This window comes from Cherax quadricarinatus, chromosome 81 (assembly GCF_038502225.1).
Source record: "Cherax quadricarinatus isolate ZL_2023a chromosome 81, ASM3850222v1, whole genome shotgun sequence".
NCBI lineage: Eukaryota > Metazoa > Arthropoda > Malacostraca > Decapoda > Parastacidae > Cherax > Cherax quadricarinatus.
Window position 1 is genome coordinate 4,926,693 of NC_091372.1, and position 20,474 is coordinate 4,947,166.

The following is a 20,474-nucleotide window of genomic DNA, read 5'->3' on the forward strand; positions in this document are numbered from 1 at the left end:
CATCCAACAGGGAGCACAAAGCGATATAGACAATACTTCAGAGGAACTTGGCTTACTTCTTACTGCGTGGCTTACTTCTCTCTCTCAGCTGGGTTAGAAGCTGGGTTGGCTGACTGGCTTACCCCACGAGAATGGCTGACTGGAAGACATGTAACGATGCACGGAGGAGCAGGTGGATGACAGGAGATAGGCTGGATGATAGGCTGACTGGCGTTCACTTCCACAGTCTGGCTTACTGACTGGCTTAATTGCAAAATCCGGGTCAACCCCTCGGAGATTGAAGCAATTAGCACACGAACAAAGCCAGGAAGCTTGAAACGGCTGCAACAGGCTTGCAGGTTGGAGGTTGTGAGGGGAGTAGCTGGTGGGTGAGACGGTTCACCTTTGACCCTGCCGGCTACTCACAAACAGTCTTCTAACGTCTTGAATTACCCGTAAAAACTAAATCCACGCTCCACACCGCTGTCACCATTTATCATGTGGGAGTTCGAACACGTGGATTGGGTAAAGTAATACTCACGTAGGCTGGTAGTACGTATAATTACAGATAATGTGGAGAGCGCCCTTACAGCCGTAACCTTGTCTCCTTGCTCCTCTCGTAACACTGACTGGCCGCCCACAGTACCCATATGTGAGGGGGTCTTTGAATACTGCCAGGTCAGCACAATATGAGTTCAGACAGTGACTCAGGCAGAGACGGTTGGTCGTGAGTCAACTGGCACAGTGGTTACTGGTAACTGGTTACTACTACTGAGACTGTGTGCTGCAGGATTTTTTTTATGTGGTGCACACTGACCACACAGACCGATTCTCTCACATGTGGGCCTACCAGCTTTCTCCCGCTTGATTTGAAGCCGCTAGAATTATTGAGTATATATACGTCAGAAACAGTGGTGCGTAAGACGTATTTATACGGCATAAACAGTCAAAGGGTTAATGTGTACCTGCATGCCAGCACAGTATGTAAGTTTATTTAGGTACAGATATACATAAGTATAATTATCAGAGTATATATAAAATATGAAATAACTTTTAAAAACACTTGAAATTTTGGAGTTTCCAGACAAAATGGAGAGACTTAGTGCTTACGGATCTCACACAGAGAATGTAAACAAACCGGGTGGGGCGCAGTGACCGTATTAGAAAGTCAGGTGGGGGGAGCCGTATAGGGAGTTTTGGTCATAATTTGAAATGACCGTATTAGCGGGACGCCGTAAAGCGGGGCCCTACTGTACAGCCTCTCCTCACTTACCGACGACTCGGACTTAAAATGGGCTCTCTGACCAGTGTGCATACCTAAATAATTTATACTAGAGCTGATTTCCTCTATTCTGTTTATTACAGTACATTACTGTATAAACATTTAACCCTTTGAGGGTTTTCGTCGTACTAGTACGTCTTACGCGTAGGGGTTTTTGACGTACTAGTACTCATAAATTCTAGCGACCTCAAATCTAGTGGGAGAAAGCTGGTAGGCCTTCATATGAAAGAATGGGTCTATGTGGTCAGTGTGCACAGTCTAAAAAAAATCCTGCAGCACATGGTGCATAATGAGAAAAAAAAAACTTTTTCCATTTTTTTTTAATAAATCAGCGACTTTGCAGTGTATTTTCGTATAGTATTTATTGTTGTATTCTAGTTTTCTTGGTCTCATTTTATAGAATGGAAGACATATTACTGAAATTGAGATGATTTTGACTGGTTTTACAAAGAAAGGTGCCTTGAAATTGAGCTCAAAGTAGCAGAAATGTTCGATTTTTACCAAACTTCAAAAGTAAACAAATCGTGCCAAGCGTGCAATACACGTCAACTGGTGAGTCTAATATTCTTTTACAAGTGCACCAATAATATTTATACCATTTTTTACACTAATGCAGTAGTCTGCATAACAGTAAATCTTATATTTTTTGTGAGAATAAAAATTCAAAGTGGAAAGCAAAAGAATATAAGAGGGACCTTGAGACGTGACTAATGACTAGAGGAAATGTCATTTTAGTGCCAGGAATGTCTTTCTTGTTTATTCTGGACCCTATTCCGAAATTGGCATCTTTTGAAATTTGTGTGAAATTGGCAAAATTGCTAAATTCTGACCACTGTACTGGATAGTTGAATTTATAAATGGGTGGTTTCTTGCACCCATTCGATAGAAAAAATGGAGTTCTAGCGAAATATTCATGTTTTTTGTCGACTAGTACAGTGAAATTGGCCGAAAATGGGGCTCAAAGTGGGCAAAATCGCCGATGTGTAAACATCGCAGAGACCGCTAACTTTGCGAGAGCATAATTCCGTAAGTTTTCTATCAAATTTCAAACTTTTGGTGTCGTTATGATCGGAAAAAGATTCTCTATCTTTTCATAAGAGAAAATAATTTTTTTTTTTTTAAATTTGGCCGACCCTGAGAACGAGTTTCGGAGAGGGCCTGTCGACCCTCAAAGGGTTAAAAATATACCAGAAATGTTATAAACAGTGCAAAGGTAACATTAGAACAATATCAAAGATGGTTGACACAAACCCACTACCATTATAATATGCTCCTCACTTAGCGATGAATTCATTTACCGATGTGGTCTCAGGAACAGAACTCCATCGTTAAGTGAGGAGAGGCTGTATATCATTGGAAGGATAGTAGTAATGGCAGCAGTTTACATCTATTTTAATCTTAATAGTTTGGCTGACAATTCCCTCCTCATTCCACTAAACACCACAAATAAAATTATGCAAAAGAAAAATTATATTTAGGAAGGCAGCTACAACACTAATATTTAACAGTTTAGTGTGCTCCAACATCTATTATGACCTTCCTTATAATCATATTACTAACTTATCTTTCTTCCTGAGGTATTATGGATTATAATAGACGAGTAGCATACACAATAGATTCAGTGCCCACATAAAACAATGTATAACTGGGACAAACATCAATCATGTCTGGTGAGACATTGTCATTATTGAACAGATGCACATTGTATATAATCATGCTGAATGCTTGCCTTCAGTATATCCAGGATACCACTATATCTGAGAGATTTTTGTATTTTAACTTTAGATTTTATATATTTATATATTGTTAACATATGTTACTGCTCTCCATCTGTGCAGCACTCAGATATAGAGGAAAAACATGTGAGTAGAATCTTTATTATAGTCTTACAGAATTAAATACAGTGAAAGAGTAAATCAGTTTGCCTTTGTTGCTTGTGGTAGCTTCATTAAGATGGATGTGTTGGCCCTTCAAGGAGGGTGCTGGTGAAGAGCTCATCACCCAAGTAATTATGGCTACCTTTCTTTTCATTTAACACGAGTTGTCTCCCGCCGAGGTAGGGTGACCCAGTGAAGAGTGAAATGTTTTCATTATCACTTGTTCAATCACTGTCTTGCCAAAAAAAGCAACCATTACAGTTCTGATGACTCTCCAAGCTGCAACATTCCTACCCCTCCTTCAGAGTGCAGGCATTTCACTTCCCACCTCCAGGACACAAGCTTGATTTACAAATTTTTCGGAATTCCCTAAAAAAAAAATGTTTTCTTACTCTTACTCCAACAGCATGTCAAATCATAAAAACCACTTTCTTCTATTCACTCCTATCAAACATTCTCATACAAGCCTGTTGGATGTCCAAGTACCTAGCACGTGAAACCTTCTTTACCTCCTCCCTTTAACCTTTCCTAGGATGACCCCTACCCTTCTCTCCCACCCCAGATTTATATGCCCTCCTAATCACCAGATTCTGCATAATCACACCACACATTGCCCTCAGACACATCTCTACTGCTCTAACCTCCTCCTCGCTGCAACATTTATTTAAAGTCTATGCTTTATACCCATACAACATTGTTATCACTGTACTCTGGTACATTTCCCTTTTTGCCTCCCTGGATTAAGTTCTTTATCCACACAAATGCTTCAGTGCACTACCCCCTTTCACCCCTTGTCATTTCTGTAGTTTACCTCCTCTTCAAGGGGGGGGCTCCTTGGCGTGGTGAAGAGGCTCTTGGTCTGAGGAATTAGCCCTGTCTGTCTTCTTCCTCAGACCGAACCTAATTACCCCCCATTCTCCCCTCCCCTATCCCATGCTCCCCTTTTTCCATTCCTCTTCCTCCTCCCCACCCCTCCCTTTTGCCCTTCCTCTTTTTGGCCTTTGGGATTTCTCCCACAGACGCGCTAGTTCCTAGGTAGGGGAAAGGACACCGGGGTCCATCCCATTCCGTTGAGGTTCTTGGCGGTGGCGTAGTTTGCCGTGGAATCTGGATTGCCTGGGGATGTCCCGATCCCTCTCCGGTATCCCGGAGTAGCTTTGGGTGTCTTTCGGGCGATGGGTGTATCTCTGGAAGCCACCTTTCGGATTCCGGGGGTGGTGGCCGAAGGAGGTATGCTTTGTGGCGGATATCCGGCCGCCCTCTCTTTTGTCCACCGAGGTAGCTCGGCAGATGTGAGGTTGCTATCCCGGATTGCTGGTTTACTGGCATGAAGGGTAGGGTATGGCACGGGTTCCATGCTGCATCTGCGCTACTAGCGGTGTTGAGGTCCTCTTGGGCGCGGAGGGAGATTTCCGGCCCTTTCATTCCTCCTGGGAACTATTCCTCCCTGCTCCCCCCTTTTTTTATTCTTTTTTTTATTTTTATTTTCTTTTCTTCTTTCTTTTTTTTTTTCTTAAAAACAAAAAGCAAAGGAGTAACCTAACTATGGCAGCCCTAGTCCATGAACCCACTACCCCCGGGCCCCTTCTTGATACCGCACCCCATTCTGACCCTGCCTTGTGTTTAGACCACTCTTCGGACACTCCTGATGCCCCTGTACCTCTTGCTGGTGCTGTTTCCTCACCCGCTTCAGGTACCGGGGCTTCGACTGACTCCTTTGATTTGTCTGAACTCCGCTCTCCTTTGACTATGCTTCCGGCTTCTCCCTCTACGGTACGGCAATTTTCGAATCGCCCGCCCATTTCACGCCGGACCAACTCCGGTCCTACTCCTAAATGCCAGCGTCAATCTCCTGATGATGCTCCTTCGTTACCTTCCCATTCTACTCGGAAAAGACCGACACATCAAGCACTCCCTCTCCACGCTCAGTTTCGGACCACACAATGGACTAAATTCTTTACTTTAAGACCGACTTCTTCTTCTGCCTACCTTTCTGACCATAGTATTGGCAAAGCGCTCCTGCGTCATGTTGGTAGAGATATTTCATTTCATGCTCTCAAGAGCGGTATGCGCATCGTCACTGTCCAGAATGCTGCCCAAGCTCATGATCTTTCTCTCCTTTCGAATATCGATACTACTCCTGTCACTATTGAAAAGCATCTTTCTCTCAATTCTTGTAGTGGTACTGTCATTCTGCCCCATACCATAGTCCAACAGAATTTCCAGTCATGTGGCAATGACATTTTTGAACAGCTGGAACTCCAGGATCTCCCAATCCTCAAAGTAGACACTTATGTCCTTCCTGCCCGGGGGCGGAGACGTTACCCTTGCAATGTGGCTCGTTTAACTTTTGACAGCCGAGAACTCCCGTCCTCTGTATATGTCGCGGGACATCGGTTACAAGTTCGAAAGGTGATACCTACACCGCAACAATGTAGAAATTGCTGGCGTTTTGGTCACCCAGCGAAATATTGCAGATATATGGCCGAATGCCCAGTCTGTGGTGCCGACAACCATTCTAATACATCTTGCAGTCAACCTCCATCTTGCCTTAATTGTAATGAAGCTCACCCTTCGTACTCCCACCGTTGCCAGGTCTACTTAAATGAACGTGAAATCCGTTGCCTCAAAGAGGCAGAAGGTCTCCCTTATGCTATGGCAGTTGCTCATCTCCGCCTCCAAGGGAGACTACCCCATGTTTCTTACTCTCGTGTTTCCAAACATCCCCCCACTTCTGGGGTCCCATCTTCTGCAGCCTCCTCTGTTGTTACCCCTCCCATAGCCACTACGGCATCTAATCCTTTTGCTGTCCTTGGCTCTGACGTCCCGACTACAACTCAGTCTGTTCTCACATCTTCGCGTCCTTCCTCACAAGCCCCAGTATCGACAAGACCTCGTACGACACCTAATACCAATCGCCCCTCTACTCAGAAGTCCAAAAAATCCACATTGCTCAAATCATCTTTGCCCCTTCCTTCCCTTCTTCCACCTCCACACTTTACCTTTCCAGTCTCTGTACCTAGTTCTTCACCTCTCTCTGGCTCTATTACAAGTGTAGAGATTCACCCTCCTCCTCGTACTATGCCTTCCACCCCCGTCCCCTCCCAAGTTTCTCCCTCTTCTGCCACCTCCCAGGTTTCTGCCTCTTCTGTCCCCCCCCCACACTTCATCTCCAGTCCCTTACACTTTGGTACAGTCCATTACTGTCCCAATCTTTACTCGCCCTCCTCCTCGTATCTCCAATATGGTCTCCCATACATCTTTGAATTCAGAAACACTTGAAGCCATTTCAAAATATATTGCAGAGACTAAACCTTCAATGGACACTGATTCACTTCCTGTTCCTTCTCTTCCCTCTCCTCCATCTTCACAACCCCATTCTTCGCAACGCTCCGTTCCTTCGCTACTTGAACGTCTTCCAATGCCACCACATGTTGACTTTTCTAACCCCTCTAGTCCGTAGGTGCCTTTACCTACAGATTCCTGATATTTTCTTCATCGCCAATCATGGCCTATTTACAGTGGAATATCCGCGGCCTCAGGGGTAATCGGGGTGAGCTTCAGATGTTGCTTTCCAGGTTTTCCCCTGTTGGTGCTTGCTTACAAGAACCAAAATTACACTCGACTGTTTTCCAACCTATCTCAGGCTATAATTTATTGTATTCTTCGGATCCTTTCTCAGATGGGACCTTTAATGAAAGTGCCTTTCTTCTACGCAGTGATATTCCGTACTGTCAACTATTTGTCCATACCTCGCTGCATTACACTGCAGTCCGTATCCACTTGAATAAGTGGTTTACAATATGTTCTTTATATCTCTCTCCTTCTCGAGCATTTTCTATCCCAGACTTTGCCTTTCTTGTTTCATCCTTACCACCACCACTTCTGTTACTTGGTGATTTTAATGCCCATCATTTCCTCTGGGGGGGGTCTCATTGTGACTCACGTGGCATCCAGTTGGAGGCTTTTCTCGCCTCTCACCCCCTCCATGTTTTAAATACGGGTACTCCCACCCATTTTGATCCTCGTACTCATACTCTCTCTTGCATCGATCTATCAGTCTGCTCTTCCTCCACTGCACTAGACTTCACCTGGTCTGTTCTACCAGACTTACATGACAGCGATCATTTTCCGATCATTCTTACTTCTCCTTCCTATTCACCACCTTTCCGTAGCCCTCGCTGGCAATTTGATCGGGCAAATTGGGATCTTTACTCACACCTCACTGCTTTTAGTGAGGTTCCTTCTTCATCCTCCATTGATGAGCTCCTACACATCTTCTCGACGTCAGTTTATACCGCAGCTTCTCATTCTATACCCCAAACCTCAGGCAGGCATTCTCAGAAGTGCGTGCCTTGGTGGTCTCCTGCTTGTGCTCGTGCAGTACGTTTGAAACGTGCTGCATGGGGCAGGTACCGGTACAATAGAACCGCTGAGAGACTTCTTGATTTTAAGCAGAAGCGTGCGATCGCTCGCCGTGTCATCCGTGAAGCTAAACGCACTTGTTGGCAAGACTATGTTTCCACCATCACCTCTGCTTCTTCTATGAGTGCAGTCTGGAAAAAAGTGAGGAAATTGAGTGGTAAATACTCTCCTGACCTGGCTCCTGTTCTACGGGTCGCTGGTGTTGATGTAGCAAACCCTCTCGACGTTGCCATTGAACTTGGCACACATCTGGTCCGTATTTCCCGAGGGCTCCATCTATGCCCCTCGTTTCTTTCCTCAAAGTCTGCCAGAGAGTTAGTACCCTTGGACTTTTCTTCTCTCAGAGAAGAACAGTATAATGTGCCTTTTACACTTCAAGAATTGGAGGCAATGCTCTCAGCTTGCCGATCATCGGCAGCTGGGCCTGACGACATTCATATTCGTATGTTACAACATTTACATCGGTCAGCCCTTGTAGTCCTCTTACACCTCTTCAATCTTATTTGGGCACAAGGAGTTCTTCCCCAGCTGTGGAAATCTGCCATTGTTCTCCCTTTCCGCAAACCGGGTACTACAGGACATGATGCCTCCCACTATCGCCCCATCGCTCTTACTAGTGCAGTTTGCAAAGTGATGGAACGTCTCGTAAATCGACGTTTAATGTGGTATTTAGAGACACACAACAGTCTCTCCGCTAGTCAATATGGCTTTCGTAAGGGTCGTTCTACCATAGACCCCTTACTACGCTTGGATACGTATGTTCGTAATGCCTTTGCGAATAATCACTCAGTTATTGCCATATTTTTTGACCTTGAGAAGGCATATGACACAACTTGGAGGTATAATATTTTGGCCCAGGCCCATTCCTTAGGCCTCCGAGGCAATCTACCATCCTTCCTTAAGAACTTTTTAACTGACAGACATTTCCGTGTTCGAGTCAATAATGTTCTTTCCCCGGACTTCGTCCAAGCTGAAGGTGTCCCTCAGGGATGTGTTCTAAGCACAACACTGTTTCTCCTTGCTATAAATGATTTGGCCTCTGTTCTTCCACCCAATATTTGGTCATCACTATGTTGATGACTTCGCTATTGCTTGTGCAGGCGCTGACTGTCATCTTATTGCAGTTTCTCTCCAGCATGCGGTCGACCGTGTTTCCACTTGGGCCACCACGCATGGGTTTAAATTTTCAAGTACCAAAACTCACCAAATTACTTTCACTAGACGCTCTGTTATCTCCGATCATCCTTTGTATCTCTATGGCTCCTGTATCCCCGAACGTGATACAGTCAGGTTTCTAGGCCTTCTCTTTGACCGTCGGTTATCCTGGAAACCTCACATTACCTCTCTGAAGGCAACTTGTCACAGCCGGCTAAACCTTCTTAAAACCCTTGCTCATCTTTCCTGGGGAGCTGATCGTCGAACTCTGCTTCGCCTACATTCAGCCCTCGTTTTATCGAAACTCGATTATGGTGACCAGATTTATTCCGCGGCCTCTCCTGCTACTCTCTCTAGCCTTAACTCTATCCATCACCAAGGATTACGTTTGTGCCTTGGTGCTTTTCGCTCTTCCCCTGTTGAGAGCCTCTATACAGAAGCGAATGTTCCATCCTTGTCTGATCGCCGTGATGCCCATTGCCTTCGCTACTGTGTATGCTCTCACGATCTACACAATCCTTCCATTTATAGAATGGTCACCGATATTAGTAGACATTCTTTATTCGTTCGCCACCCCTGTTTGCTCCATCCCTTTTCTCTTCGCCTACATTCACTCTTGTCTTCCCTCCAGTTACCACCTTTATATGTTCATGTAGCATCTCACTTTTCCCTACCCCCCTGGGAAGTTCCAGCTGTTCGGGTCTGTTCTTTCTCACTCCCTTGCTCGAAAGCTCAACTGCCTACGGTGGCTTCCCGCTCTCTTTTTCTTGATCACTTCCACTCCCATTCTCATGCCACCGCTGTGTACACAGATGGCTCTAAGTCTTCAGACGGCGTCGGATTCGCAGCAGTGTTTCCGGACAGCGTCGTGCGGGGACATTTACTATCTTCAGCTAGCATTTTTACTGCTGAACTGTATGCCATTCTTACAGCACTTATTCGTATCGCATCTATGCCTGTGTCATCATTTGTAGTAGTCTCAGACTCCCTTAGTGCTCTACAGGCTATACGAAAATTTGATACATCTCATCCCCTAGTTCTCCGTATCCAACTTTGGCTACGCCGTATCTCTACCAAAAATAAAGATATTGTTTTTTGTTGGGTCCCTGGTCATGTCGACGTACAGGGCAATGAACAGGCAGACACTGCTGCGCGGTCAGCAGTACATGACCTACCAATTTCCTATCGAGGTGTTCCATTTCTGGACTATTTTGCTGCAATAGCTACCCACCTTCGCACCCGTTGGCAACAACGTTGGTCAACTCTGCTCGGTAACAAACCTCATTCTATTAAACCGAGCATAGGTTACTGGCCGTCTTCTTGTCATCAGTGCCGAGGTTGGGAGACCACTCTCTCCCGCCTTCGCATTGGTCACACTCGTCTTACTCATGGGTATCTCATGGAGAGGCACCCTGTTCCTCTCTGTGAGCAGTGTCAAGTTCCAGTATCAATTAGCCACATTCTGTTAGACTGCCCTCTCTATCAACGAGCACGCAGAATTTACCTCCAACGTCGTCTTCGTTCTACTACTCTCTCTTTACCTTCCCTTCTTGCTGATGGACCCTCCTTTAATCCTGACTCTCTCATTGACTTCTTGACAACGACTGATTTACTCCACAAACTCTGATGATACTTTTCGCACTCCCCTCAGCCCTTTCTAGTTCAGTCTCTTGCTGCCCTTTACCCTTTCACCATCCACTACCCCGCTGTTATCCATAACCTATTACTCATCCCTCTCCCTTTTGCCACCTGATGCCCTCGCTTCTTCCTGCCCTGCAGCGCTGTATAGTCCTTGTGGCTTAGCGCTTCTTTTTGATTATAATAATAATAATGTAAACTATTACAGCTTCCTTCAGCACATCATGACTAGTATGGGTTTTGGGCATTTTGTGAATATGATAATATGATGAGAACACTAACTAAACAGTCAAGACAGCTTCAGAATAACTTGAATCGACTTCATTACTGACTGGATATGATTGCAAACAAACCATACCACAGGCAGGGATTGATTTCGTGGTGAGTGAGTCATTAAACTCCAGGCCAGTGCGTGAGCCACTGGGCCAGCTGGCTACAATAAGATTCATCCAACTAAGTATATTTATACACCATAAAGAGGTTAGCACAGGTCCCACTGTGACCACAAATGCCACGAGTTCAACCCCCACCCGTAGTATGGCTTGTTTGCAATTGTCATTATGATTTCACAAGTCATGATAACGCTTTGAGGGGACCAGAGCTAGAGTTCGTCATGGCCACGCTGGTGGGAGATTTATCTGTAAAACACTTGCATTTGTGGTCACAGTGGGGCCAGTGCTTACCTCTATGGTGTATAAATATACCTAGTTGGATGAATCTTATTGTAGCCAACTGGCCCAGTGGCTTACACGCTGGCCTGGAGTTTTACGGCTCTCTCGCCACGAATTCAATCCCTGCCTGTGGTATGGTCTAACTGGATAAATAGTTGCTGGAATTTTACCTAAACAAAACAGGTAAAAGAAAAAAACTAGGAATAACTGTTACCCTAAACTTGCCCTCTGAAATGTACATAAAATATCATAAGTACATGTAAAGGTTAATCTTGCAAATGTAATACAGTAGAGGTATTCAGGAACATGCATGACACCTTGAATATTCAATGCTGGCATGGAATCCTTGTTTAGTAAAATACAAAGCTACATTCAAGAAAGGTTAAAGAGCATCAAGACTAGTGCCTGAATTAATGGGAATGTGCTACAAATACGTAAATGGGAGATGTAGGTCTTTTGTCATTAGAGAAATTAAGAAGAGGGGATATGTCAGGAACATACAAAATACTTTGAGACATAGTGATGGTAGAGAGGTATAAGCTTTATCAGGATTGTAAAAAGAGTTCTTGCTTGGTCACTGTAATTGGTGTAGGTAATTGCTAATAAATGCAAGACTGACAATTTTTTTTTTATCACACTGGCCGATTCCCACCAAGGCAGGGTGGCCCGAAAAAGAAAAACTTTCACCATCATTCACTCCATCACTGTCTTGCCAGAAGGGTGCTTTACACTACAGTTTTTAAACTGCAACATTAACACCCCTCCTTCAGAGTGCAGGCACTGTACTTCCCATCTCCAGGACTCAAGTCCGGCCTGCCGGTTTCCCTGAACCCCTTCATAAATGTTACTTTGCTCACACTCCAACAGCACGTCAAGTATTAAAAACCATTTGTCTCCATTCACTCCTATCAAACACGCTCACGCATACCTGCTGGAAGTCCAAGCCCCTTGCACACAAAACCTCCTTTACCTCCTCCCTCCAACCTTTCCTAGGCCAACCCCTACCCCGCCTTCCTTCCACTACAGACTGATACACTCTTGAAGTTGTTCTGTTTCGCTCCATTCTCTCTACATGTCCGAACCACCTCAACAACCCTTCCTCAGCCCTCTGGACAACAGTTTTGGTAATCCCGCACCTCCTCCTAACTTCCAAACTACGAATTCTCTGCATTATTTTCACACCACACATTGCCCTCAGACATGACATCTCCACTGCCTCCATCCAATTTACAATTGAAAAACACTTTTAGAAAACATTTAAAATATTTATTTTGGATGTATTGACTGGTGCTTGAAAGGTAATTTATTTTTAGTGAGGTATATATTTACCACCCTCCATAGGGTGGTAAATAGGGTCTGTGAGGCTAGGAGGAAATGATTCTGGCAAGTGGTAAGTTGAGGGAAGGGCCAAGAGCTAAGACTCAACCCCTGCAAGTATTCCTGCTTATGTGCATATCACATGTACATTGTACATTTGCATGTGAGAAGATTTTGCTAGTCTTCATGATTTCAATCTTACTAATTCACTACATTAGTCGACTATCTTAATACGAAAATGTGATGAGATTATGGTAGTGTTCTCGCTAATATTTTTTTTCTTTTTGGGGGGTCATATTTCATACAGGTCAAATTTAACATGTGAATATATTCAGTGAAATTGGTTAAAGAATCACTGTTAAAATATTCTTTAGTTTTATGTTTATTGTACCATAATGTATTTAGTGTTTGAGAGATTAATTACACTGTGCTAAATGTCTGCAGTGCCACTTGGTCTTAACCCATCCCACCAGTATTTTTTAAACTAGCTTTGGGAAGTATGATATATTATATTTTTATTATGTTACTGATACAGTATGCAGCAAATCTTGCTGGTGGCTCTGGGTAGCCCCTAGACCTCTCATTCCTTTAGCAGTGTCTTTCCTTTCTGAAATTTTTTGCACCTTTTGATGTACATGCATAAGCCTCAATCATACTGACATATGATCAACATTTCAGAATGATCTCCAAAGACAACTAGTACAGATGAATAATCCAGGTAATCACCATCCTCTTCCTGCTCGGGGAGTTGCTGCAGAAAACCAACCAAAATTCCAGAGGTCTTTTATTGATGGTGATTTTGATTTTGTAAGTGCATTTTTGTCAAAATGTTTATTAAAAAAAATTGTTGGCTGAAATTTTAAGTAAGAAGATTCTTATATTGGAGCAAGGGGCTAGTAACCCCTTCTCCTGTACACATTACTAAATTCACAAAGAAAAACAAAAGTTTTTCTTTTTGGGTCACCCTGCCTCGGTGGGATATGGCTGGTTTGTTGAAAGGAGAATATCCTTATATTGTATAATGAAACTCTTCCAAACTGAAATACTTAAGTCATTTTATTTATCTTTAACAAGTTATACGGTTCAGATTATTTTTCCTCGTATAGCTCTTCATAAAATATAACTTTCAAACTGGAACCCCTCTACTCTGAACACTAAATAATTTAGATTAAATATGGTATAGTATTAGGTATGAACATTTGGAAATCAGTCTATAACAATAGAGCATTTTTAAATTTACTTTTTGACGTTTTTACTGTTGTACATAGATCTACGTTATTGTTGCCAGTGTCACTCACATAGATATACATTTTGAGCACAGTGCTCTCAAACTATACTGTGAGCAGTAAATTTTGGCCTTGACATTAAAGAATGTGTGTTCAGTGAGTGCACAATATAAATATAAAAAAATTATTTCCCATATGGTGCATGATGAGAAAAGCAAACCTCGGACCTTTTGTTTGATTTCATATAGTGACTTTGAGGTATTTCCTAGGATGGTTTTATTGGCAGTTTTTTTTTTAGCATTAGTTGTTACCAAGAAACATTAATAGAGATGATTATGGTCACTTTCAAGACAGGAAGTAGCAGAAATATTAGATTTTTAAAATTTTCATGCACGAGGATGATTTCCCTCTGGGCTTGCTTTACAAGTTTTTAATGGGTATATTTCAGTTATTGAGACACCCTAAATCACGACCAATCATTCCTTGTTATATTTTATATCTGAGAAATAGTGTAAAACTTTTATTTTTTTTTTTTTGTTATGATGTGTTCAAGATGGAGGGCAAGTGTAATATAGGAGAGATCTGGGATGTGATTAATAAACAGAGGATAGTTTGCTTTAGTTGCTGGAATGCATACAGTGTTTATTTTGAATTCTGTTTTCAAATTGGAATTTGTTGAATTTTTTTGCACAATTGGCCAAATTATTGACTTTTGTGCCCTTTATAGGGCAGTTGAATGGGCAGTTTCTTGTGCTCAGGTGATAGAACAGAAAGCATACTAGAACTGTTTCAAGGTATGATATTTCTCAAAACATGGCATGAGGCACAATGGAGTACCATACAACTTGGATATACTATTGTGTATCTGTTCACGTGTGTGACTTTCTGGTTGTGATGACATAACATCATTTGTGCTTTGTTTCTTCTTTGTAGGAAGAATAGTATCAGGAAAGTATGCAACAGGCTTCAGCCAAAATGAATCACTTTCACAGCCATGGTAGCAAGGTTCAATTTCACAAAAACTTTAGATGCCCTAGTTCTCTCGTATCTGTGCAACTTTTCCACATCCCCCCCCCCCCCCAGGCGCTGTATAATCCTCCGGCTACGCTGATTATAATAATAATAATTTAGATGCCCTAGTTCTCCGTATCCAACTTTGGCTACGCTGTATCTCTACCGAGCATAAAGATGTTGTTTTTTGTTGGGTCCCTGGTCATGTCGATGTACGTACAGGGCAATGAACAGGCAGACACTGCTGTGCAGTCAGCAGTACATGACCTACCAATTTTATATAGAGGTGTTCCATTTCTGGACTATTTTGCTGTAATAGCTACCCACCTTCACACCCGTTGGCAACAACGTTGGTCAATTCTGCTCGGTAACAAACTTCATTCTATTAAACCGAGCATAAGTTACTGGCCGTCTTCTTGTCATCAGTGCCGAGGTTGGAAGACTACTCTCTCCCGCCTTCGCATTGGCCACACTCGTCTTACTCATGGGTATCTCATGGTGAGGCACCCTGTTCCTCTCTGTGAGCAGTGTCAAGTTCCAGTATCGATTAGCCACATTCTGCTAGACTGCCCTCTCTATCAACGAGCACGCAGAATTTACCTCCGTCATCGTCTCCGCTCTACTACTCTCTCTCTACCTTCCCTTCTTGCTGATGGACCCTCCTTTAATCCTGACTCTGTCATTGACTTCTTGACAACGACTGATTTACTCCACAAACTTATCATGATGATGATACCTTTCGCACTCCCCTCAGCCCTTTCTACCTCAATCTCTTGCTGCCCTCTACCCTTACACCATCCACTGCCCCGCTGTTCTCCGTAACCTATTACTCATCCATCTCCCTTTTGCCACCTGATACCCTCGCTTCCTTCCTGCCCTGCAGCGCTGTATAGCCCTTGTGGCTTAGCGCTTCTTTTTTATTATAATAATAATAATGGAGCAAAACTAAGTTCAAATTTAAATTCAGCATCCCAAATTTAGTGAGACATACTAAATGTGAACTAAAGCCATTTGGCCAGTGTTATTTATTTTTAAACTAACTGCACCTCTTCAAGGGGGGCTCCTTGGTGTGGTGAAGAGGCTCTTGGTCTGAGGAATTAGACCTGTTGGTCTCCTTCCTCAGACCAAACCTAATTACCTCCCAATCCTCCCTTCCCTATCCCATTTTTCCTCCTCCTCCTCCTTCTGTTACTTGGCGATTTTAATGCCCATCATTTCCTCTGGAGGGTCTCACTGTGATTCCCGTGACATTCAGTTGGAGGCTTTTCTTGCTTCCCACCCCCTCCATGTTTTAAATACAGGTACTCCAATCCATTTTGATCCTCGTACTCATACTCTCTCTTGCATTGATCTCTGTCTGCTCTTCCTCTACCGCACTAGACTTCACCTGGTCTGTTCTCCTGGACTTGCATGACAGCGATCATTTTCCAATCATTCTTACTTCTCCTTCATATTCGCCACCTCTTCGTAGCCCATGCTGGCAATTTGATCAGGCAAATGGGACCTTTACTCACAACTAACTGCTTTTAGTGAGGTTCCTTCTTCATTGATGAGCTTTTACACCTCTTCTCGTCCTCAGTTTTAACCGCAGCTTCTCATTCTATACCCCAAACCTCAGGCAGGCATTCTCAGAAGTGCATGCCTTGGTGGTCTCTTGCTTGTGCTCGTGCAGTACGTTTGAAACGCACTGTGTGAGGCAGGTACCGGTACAAGAGAACCGCTGAGAGACTTCTCAAGTTTAAGCAGAAGCGTGCGGTCGCTCGCTGTGTCATTCATGACACTAAACGCACTTGCTGGCGAGATTGTTTCCACCATCTCCTCTGCAAGTGCAGTCTGGAAAAAAGTGCGGAAATTGAGTGGTAAATACTCTCCTGACCCAGCTCCTGTTCTGTGGGTCGCCAGTGTTGATATAGCAAACCCTCTTGATGTTGCCATTGAAATTGGCAGTCATCTGGTCTGTATTTCTCAGGGGCTCCATCTATGCCCCTCGTTTCTTTCCTCAAAGTAGAACCGAATAATGTGCCTATTACACTTCAACAACTAGAGGCGACACTCTCAGCTTGGGGTCCGTAATGTGCCTTTTACACTTCAAGAACTAGAGGCAACACTCTCAGCTTGCCGATATTCATATTCGGATGTTAAAACATTTACATAAGTCAGCCCTTGCAGTCCTCTTACACCTCTTCAATCTTATTTGGTCACAAGGAGTTCTTCCCCAGCTGTGGAAATCTGCTATTGTTCTCCCGTTCCGCAAACTGGGTACTACGGAACATGATGCCTCCCACTATCGTCCCATTGCTCTTACCAGTGCAGTTTGCAAAGTGATGGAACGTCTGGTAAATCGACGTTTAATGTGGTATTTAGAGGCACACAACAGTCTCTCCACTAGTCAATATGGCTTTCGTAAGGGCCGTTCTACCATAGACCCCTTACTACACTTGGATACTTATGTTTATAATGCCTTTGCGAATAACCACTTAGTTATTGCCATATTTTTTGACCTTGAGAAGGCATATGACACAACTTGGAGGTATAATATTTTGGCCCAAGCCCACTCCTTAGGCCTCCGAGGCAATCTACATCCTTCCTTAAGAACTTTTTAATTGACAGACATTTCCGTGTTCGGGTTAATAATGTGCTCTCCCCAGACTTTGTCCAAGCTGAAGATGTCCCCCAGGGATGTGTTCTGAGCACAACACTTTTTCTCCTTGCTATAAATGATTTGGCCTCTAGTCTTCCATCCAATATTTGGTCATCACTCTATGTTGATGACTTCACTACTGCTTGTGCAGGCGCTGACTGTCGCCTCATTAGTTTCTCTCCAGCATGTAGTCAACCGTATTTCTAATTGGTCCACCACACATGGGTTTAAATTTTCCAGTACCAAAACTCGCCAAATCACTTTCACTAGACGCTCTGTCATCTCCAATCATCCTTTGTACCTTTATGGCTCGCGTATCCCTGAACGTGATAGTCAGGTTTCTAAACCTTCCCTTTGACCGTAGGTTATCCTGGAAACCTCACATTACCTCTCTGAAGGCAACTTGTCACAGCTGGCTGAACCTTCTTAAAACCATTGCTCATCTTTCATGGGGAGCTGATCGTCGAACTCTCCTTCGCCTACATTCAGCCCTCATTTTATCGAAACGCGATTATGGTGACCAGATCTATTCAGCGGCTTCCCCTGTTACTCTCTCTAGCCTTAATTCCATCCATCGTCAGGGATTACATTTATGCCTTGGTGCTTTTCGCTCTTTCCCTGTTGAGAGCCTCTATGCAGAAGCGAATGTTCCATCCTTGTCCGATCGCCGTGATGCCCATTGCCTTCACTACTATGTACGCTCTCATGATCTCCGCAATCCTTCCATTTATAGAGTAGTCACTGATATTAGGAGACATTCTTTATTTGTTCGCCGCCCGTTTTCTCCGTCCATTTTCTCTTCGCCTACATTCGCTTTTGTCTTTCCTGCAGTTGCCACCTTTCTAGGTTTGTGTAGCATTCACTTTTCCCTACCCCCCTGGGAAGTTCCAGCTGTTCGAGTCTGTTCTTACTCCCTTGCTCAAAAGCCCAACTGCCTATGGTAGCTTCCCGCTCTCTTTTTCTTGACCACTTCCACTCTCATTCTCATGCCATCGCAGTGTACACAGATGGCTCTAAGTCTTCTGACGGTGTCGGATTCGCAGCAGTGTTTCAGGACAGCGTTGTACGAGGGCATTTACTGTCTTCGGCTAGCATTTTTACTGCTGAATTGTATGCCATTCTTGCAGCACTTATCCATATTGCATCTTTGCCTGTGTCATCATTTGTGGTTGTTTCAGACTCCCTTAGTGCTTTACAAGCTATACAAAAATTTGATACACCTCGCCCTCTAGTTCTCCATATCCAACTTTGGTTACTCCGTATCTCTACCAAGCATATAGATGAAATTAAGACACATGTGCAACATCTGGGTATTTTTATTGTAGACGTTTTGCCATCCAGTGGCTTTATCAATACAAATTCCAGGACATAACTTGAAGACAGTAGAACTATGTACAGAAGATGAGGTAATCAGTCCCTCAACCTTGAAGTAGGTGCGAAGAGCACCGTAGTCGTGCTCTACAGTGCTCTTCGCACCTACTCCAAGGTTGAGGGACTGATTACCTCATCTTCTGTACATAGTTCTACTGTCTTCAAGTTATGTCCTGGAATTTGTGTTGATAAAGCCACTGGATGGCAAAACGTCTACAATAAAGATACCCAGATGTTGCACATGTGTCTTAATTTCATCTTGTCGGTATTGTATACCATTCTTAAACAAGCATAAAGATATTGTTTTTTGTTGGGTCCCTGGTCATGTTGACGTACAGGGCAATGAACAGGCTGACACTGCTGCGCAGTCAGCAGTACATGACCTTCCAGTTTCATATAGAGGTGTTCCATTCACGGACTATTTTGCTATTATAGCTAACTACCTTCACACCCATTGGCAACAACGTTGGTCTGCTCTGCTCAATAACAAACTTTGTTCTATTAAACCAAGTATAGGTTACTGGCCATCTTCTTGTCATCAGTGTCGAGGTTGGGAGACTACTCTCTCCCGCCTTTGCATTGGCCACACTCGTCTTACTCATGGATATCTTGTGGAGAGGCGCCCTGCTCCTCTCTGTGAGAATTGTCAGGTTCCAGTATCGGTCAGCCACATTCTGTTAGACTGCCTACTCTGTGTGCTCTTAACGAGCACACAGAATTTACCTCCAACGTCGTCTTCGCTCTGCCGCTCTCTCTTTACCTTCCCTTCTTGCTGATGGACCCACCTTTCATCCGGACTCTCTCATTGACTTTTTGACAACAACTGACTGACTTCACAAACTCTGATGATGATACCTTTAGCACTCCTCTTGGCCCTTTCTACCTCAGTCTCTTGCTACCCTCTATCCCCTGCCCCGCTGTTTTCTGTAACCTACTAATCATCCCTCCCCCCTTTTGCTGCCCGATACCCTCACTTCCCTGCAGCACTGTATAACCCTTGTGGTTTAGCGCTTCTTTTTGATTATAAAATAATTTCAATATCTCTTCTTTTGAGGCTGAATAATTTGATGCCAACCTATTTAGTTAAGAAAGGTATGTGACTGTTAATGTTATACCACTCTTCATTTTAGTAACTGTCAGTGAAGATTGTGTGTTATTTTGAAATCCTCATTTTCAGCTCAAACACCTGACGTATGAAGAACTACACCAACGTATGGCTACCTTAGACCAGGAAATGGAACGTGAAATTGATGAGCTGCGTCAGCGGTATCAGGCAAAAAGGCAACCTATTCTTGATGCCATGGACCAGAAGAGAAAGAGACAACAGAATTTCTAGCATATTTGCACTGTGTATAGTTGTTGTACAGTGATCTCTTCTGTAAGCTTCCAGGACATTTTTGATGCAATGGAAGGTACTGTGATTGCCACATATTGTGAAGGAAATTTCTTTGTATGACCAAAATATTAATGAGAATGGATTGTGTAAGCTATAAGTAATAAATGATTTTATGAAAACATTTTGTGGATCTTAAAAATGGATGAAGTCTAAAAGATAAAATCTTGTAGTGAAGGAAAATGCAGGAATTGGTGTGTAGTTGGTTGCTGGATGTCATAACTGTGTGTGCCATGTGATTATTTAGTGGGTGCAGTAGAGAAATGATTGCATAAATGGAAGGTTGCTTAGGCACCTTGAAACAATGATGGACAACTTGATGACAAAATGTTTTATTTGCTAATACCCTGTGGTTAAAACTCAAGGGTGTTGGTTTTGTGGAAAAGTTATTTGCTGGATTGTTGTGACCTGAGCTTGACTAAATATCTTCAGAATAACTTTTAGTATTAAAGTTAGATAAAATTAAATTATCCCAGCAATAATAATAA

At 43.4% G+C, this 20,474-nt stretch overlaps 1 protein-coding gene across 3 annotated transcripts in view; it reads left to right on the plus strand.

The window, feature by feature from the left end:
- hpo (serine/threonine-protein kinase hippo) overlaps positions 1-20,110 on the plus strand; it is a 304,676-nt gene extending 284,566 nt beyond the window's left edge. For all 3 annotated transcript variants that reach the window (XM_070102292.1, XM_070102291.1, XM_070102294.1), the window contains 2 exons: positions 13,023-13,151; positions 19,771-20,110. In XM_070102292.1, coding sequence (XP_069958393.1) covers positions 13,023-13,151; positions 19,771-19,929 — 288 coding nt within the window. In that variant the 3' untranslated portion in view covers positions 19,930-20,110. The remainder of the gene's footprint in view (positions 1-13,022; positions 13,152-19,770) is intronic.
- The last annotated feature ends 364 nt before the right edge of the window (positions 20,111-20,474 follow it).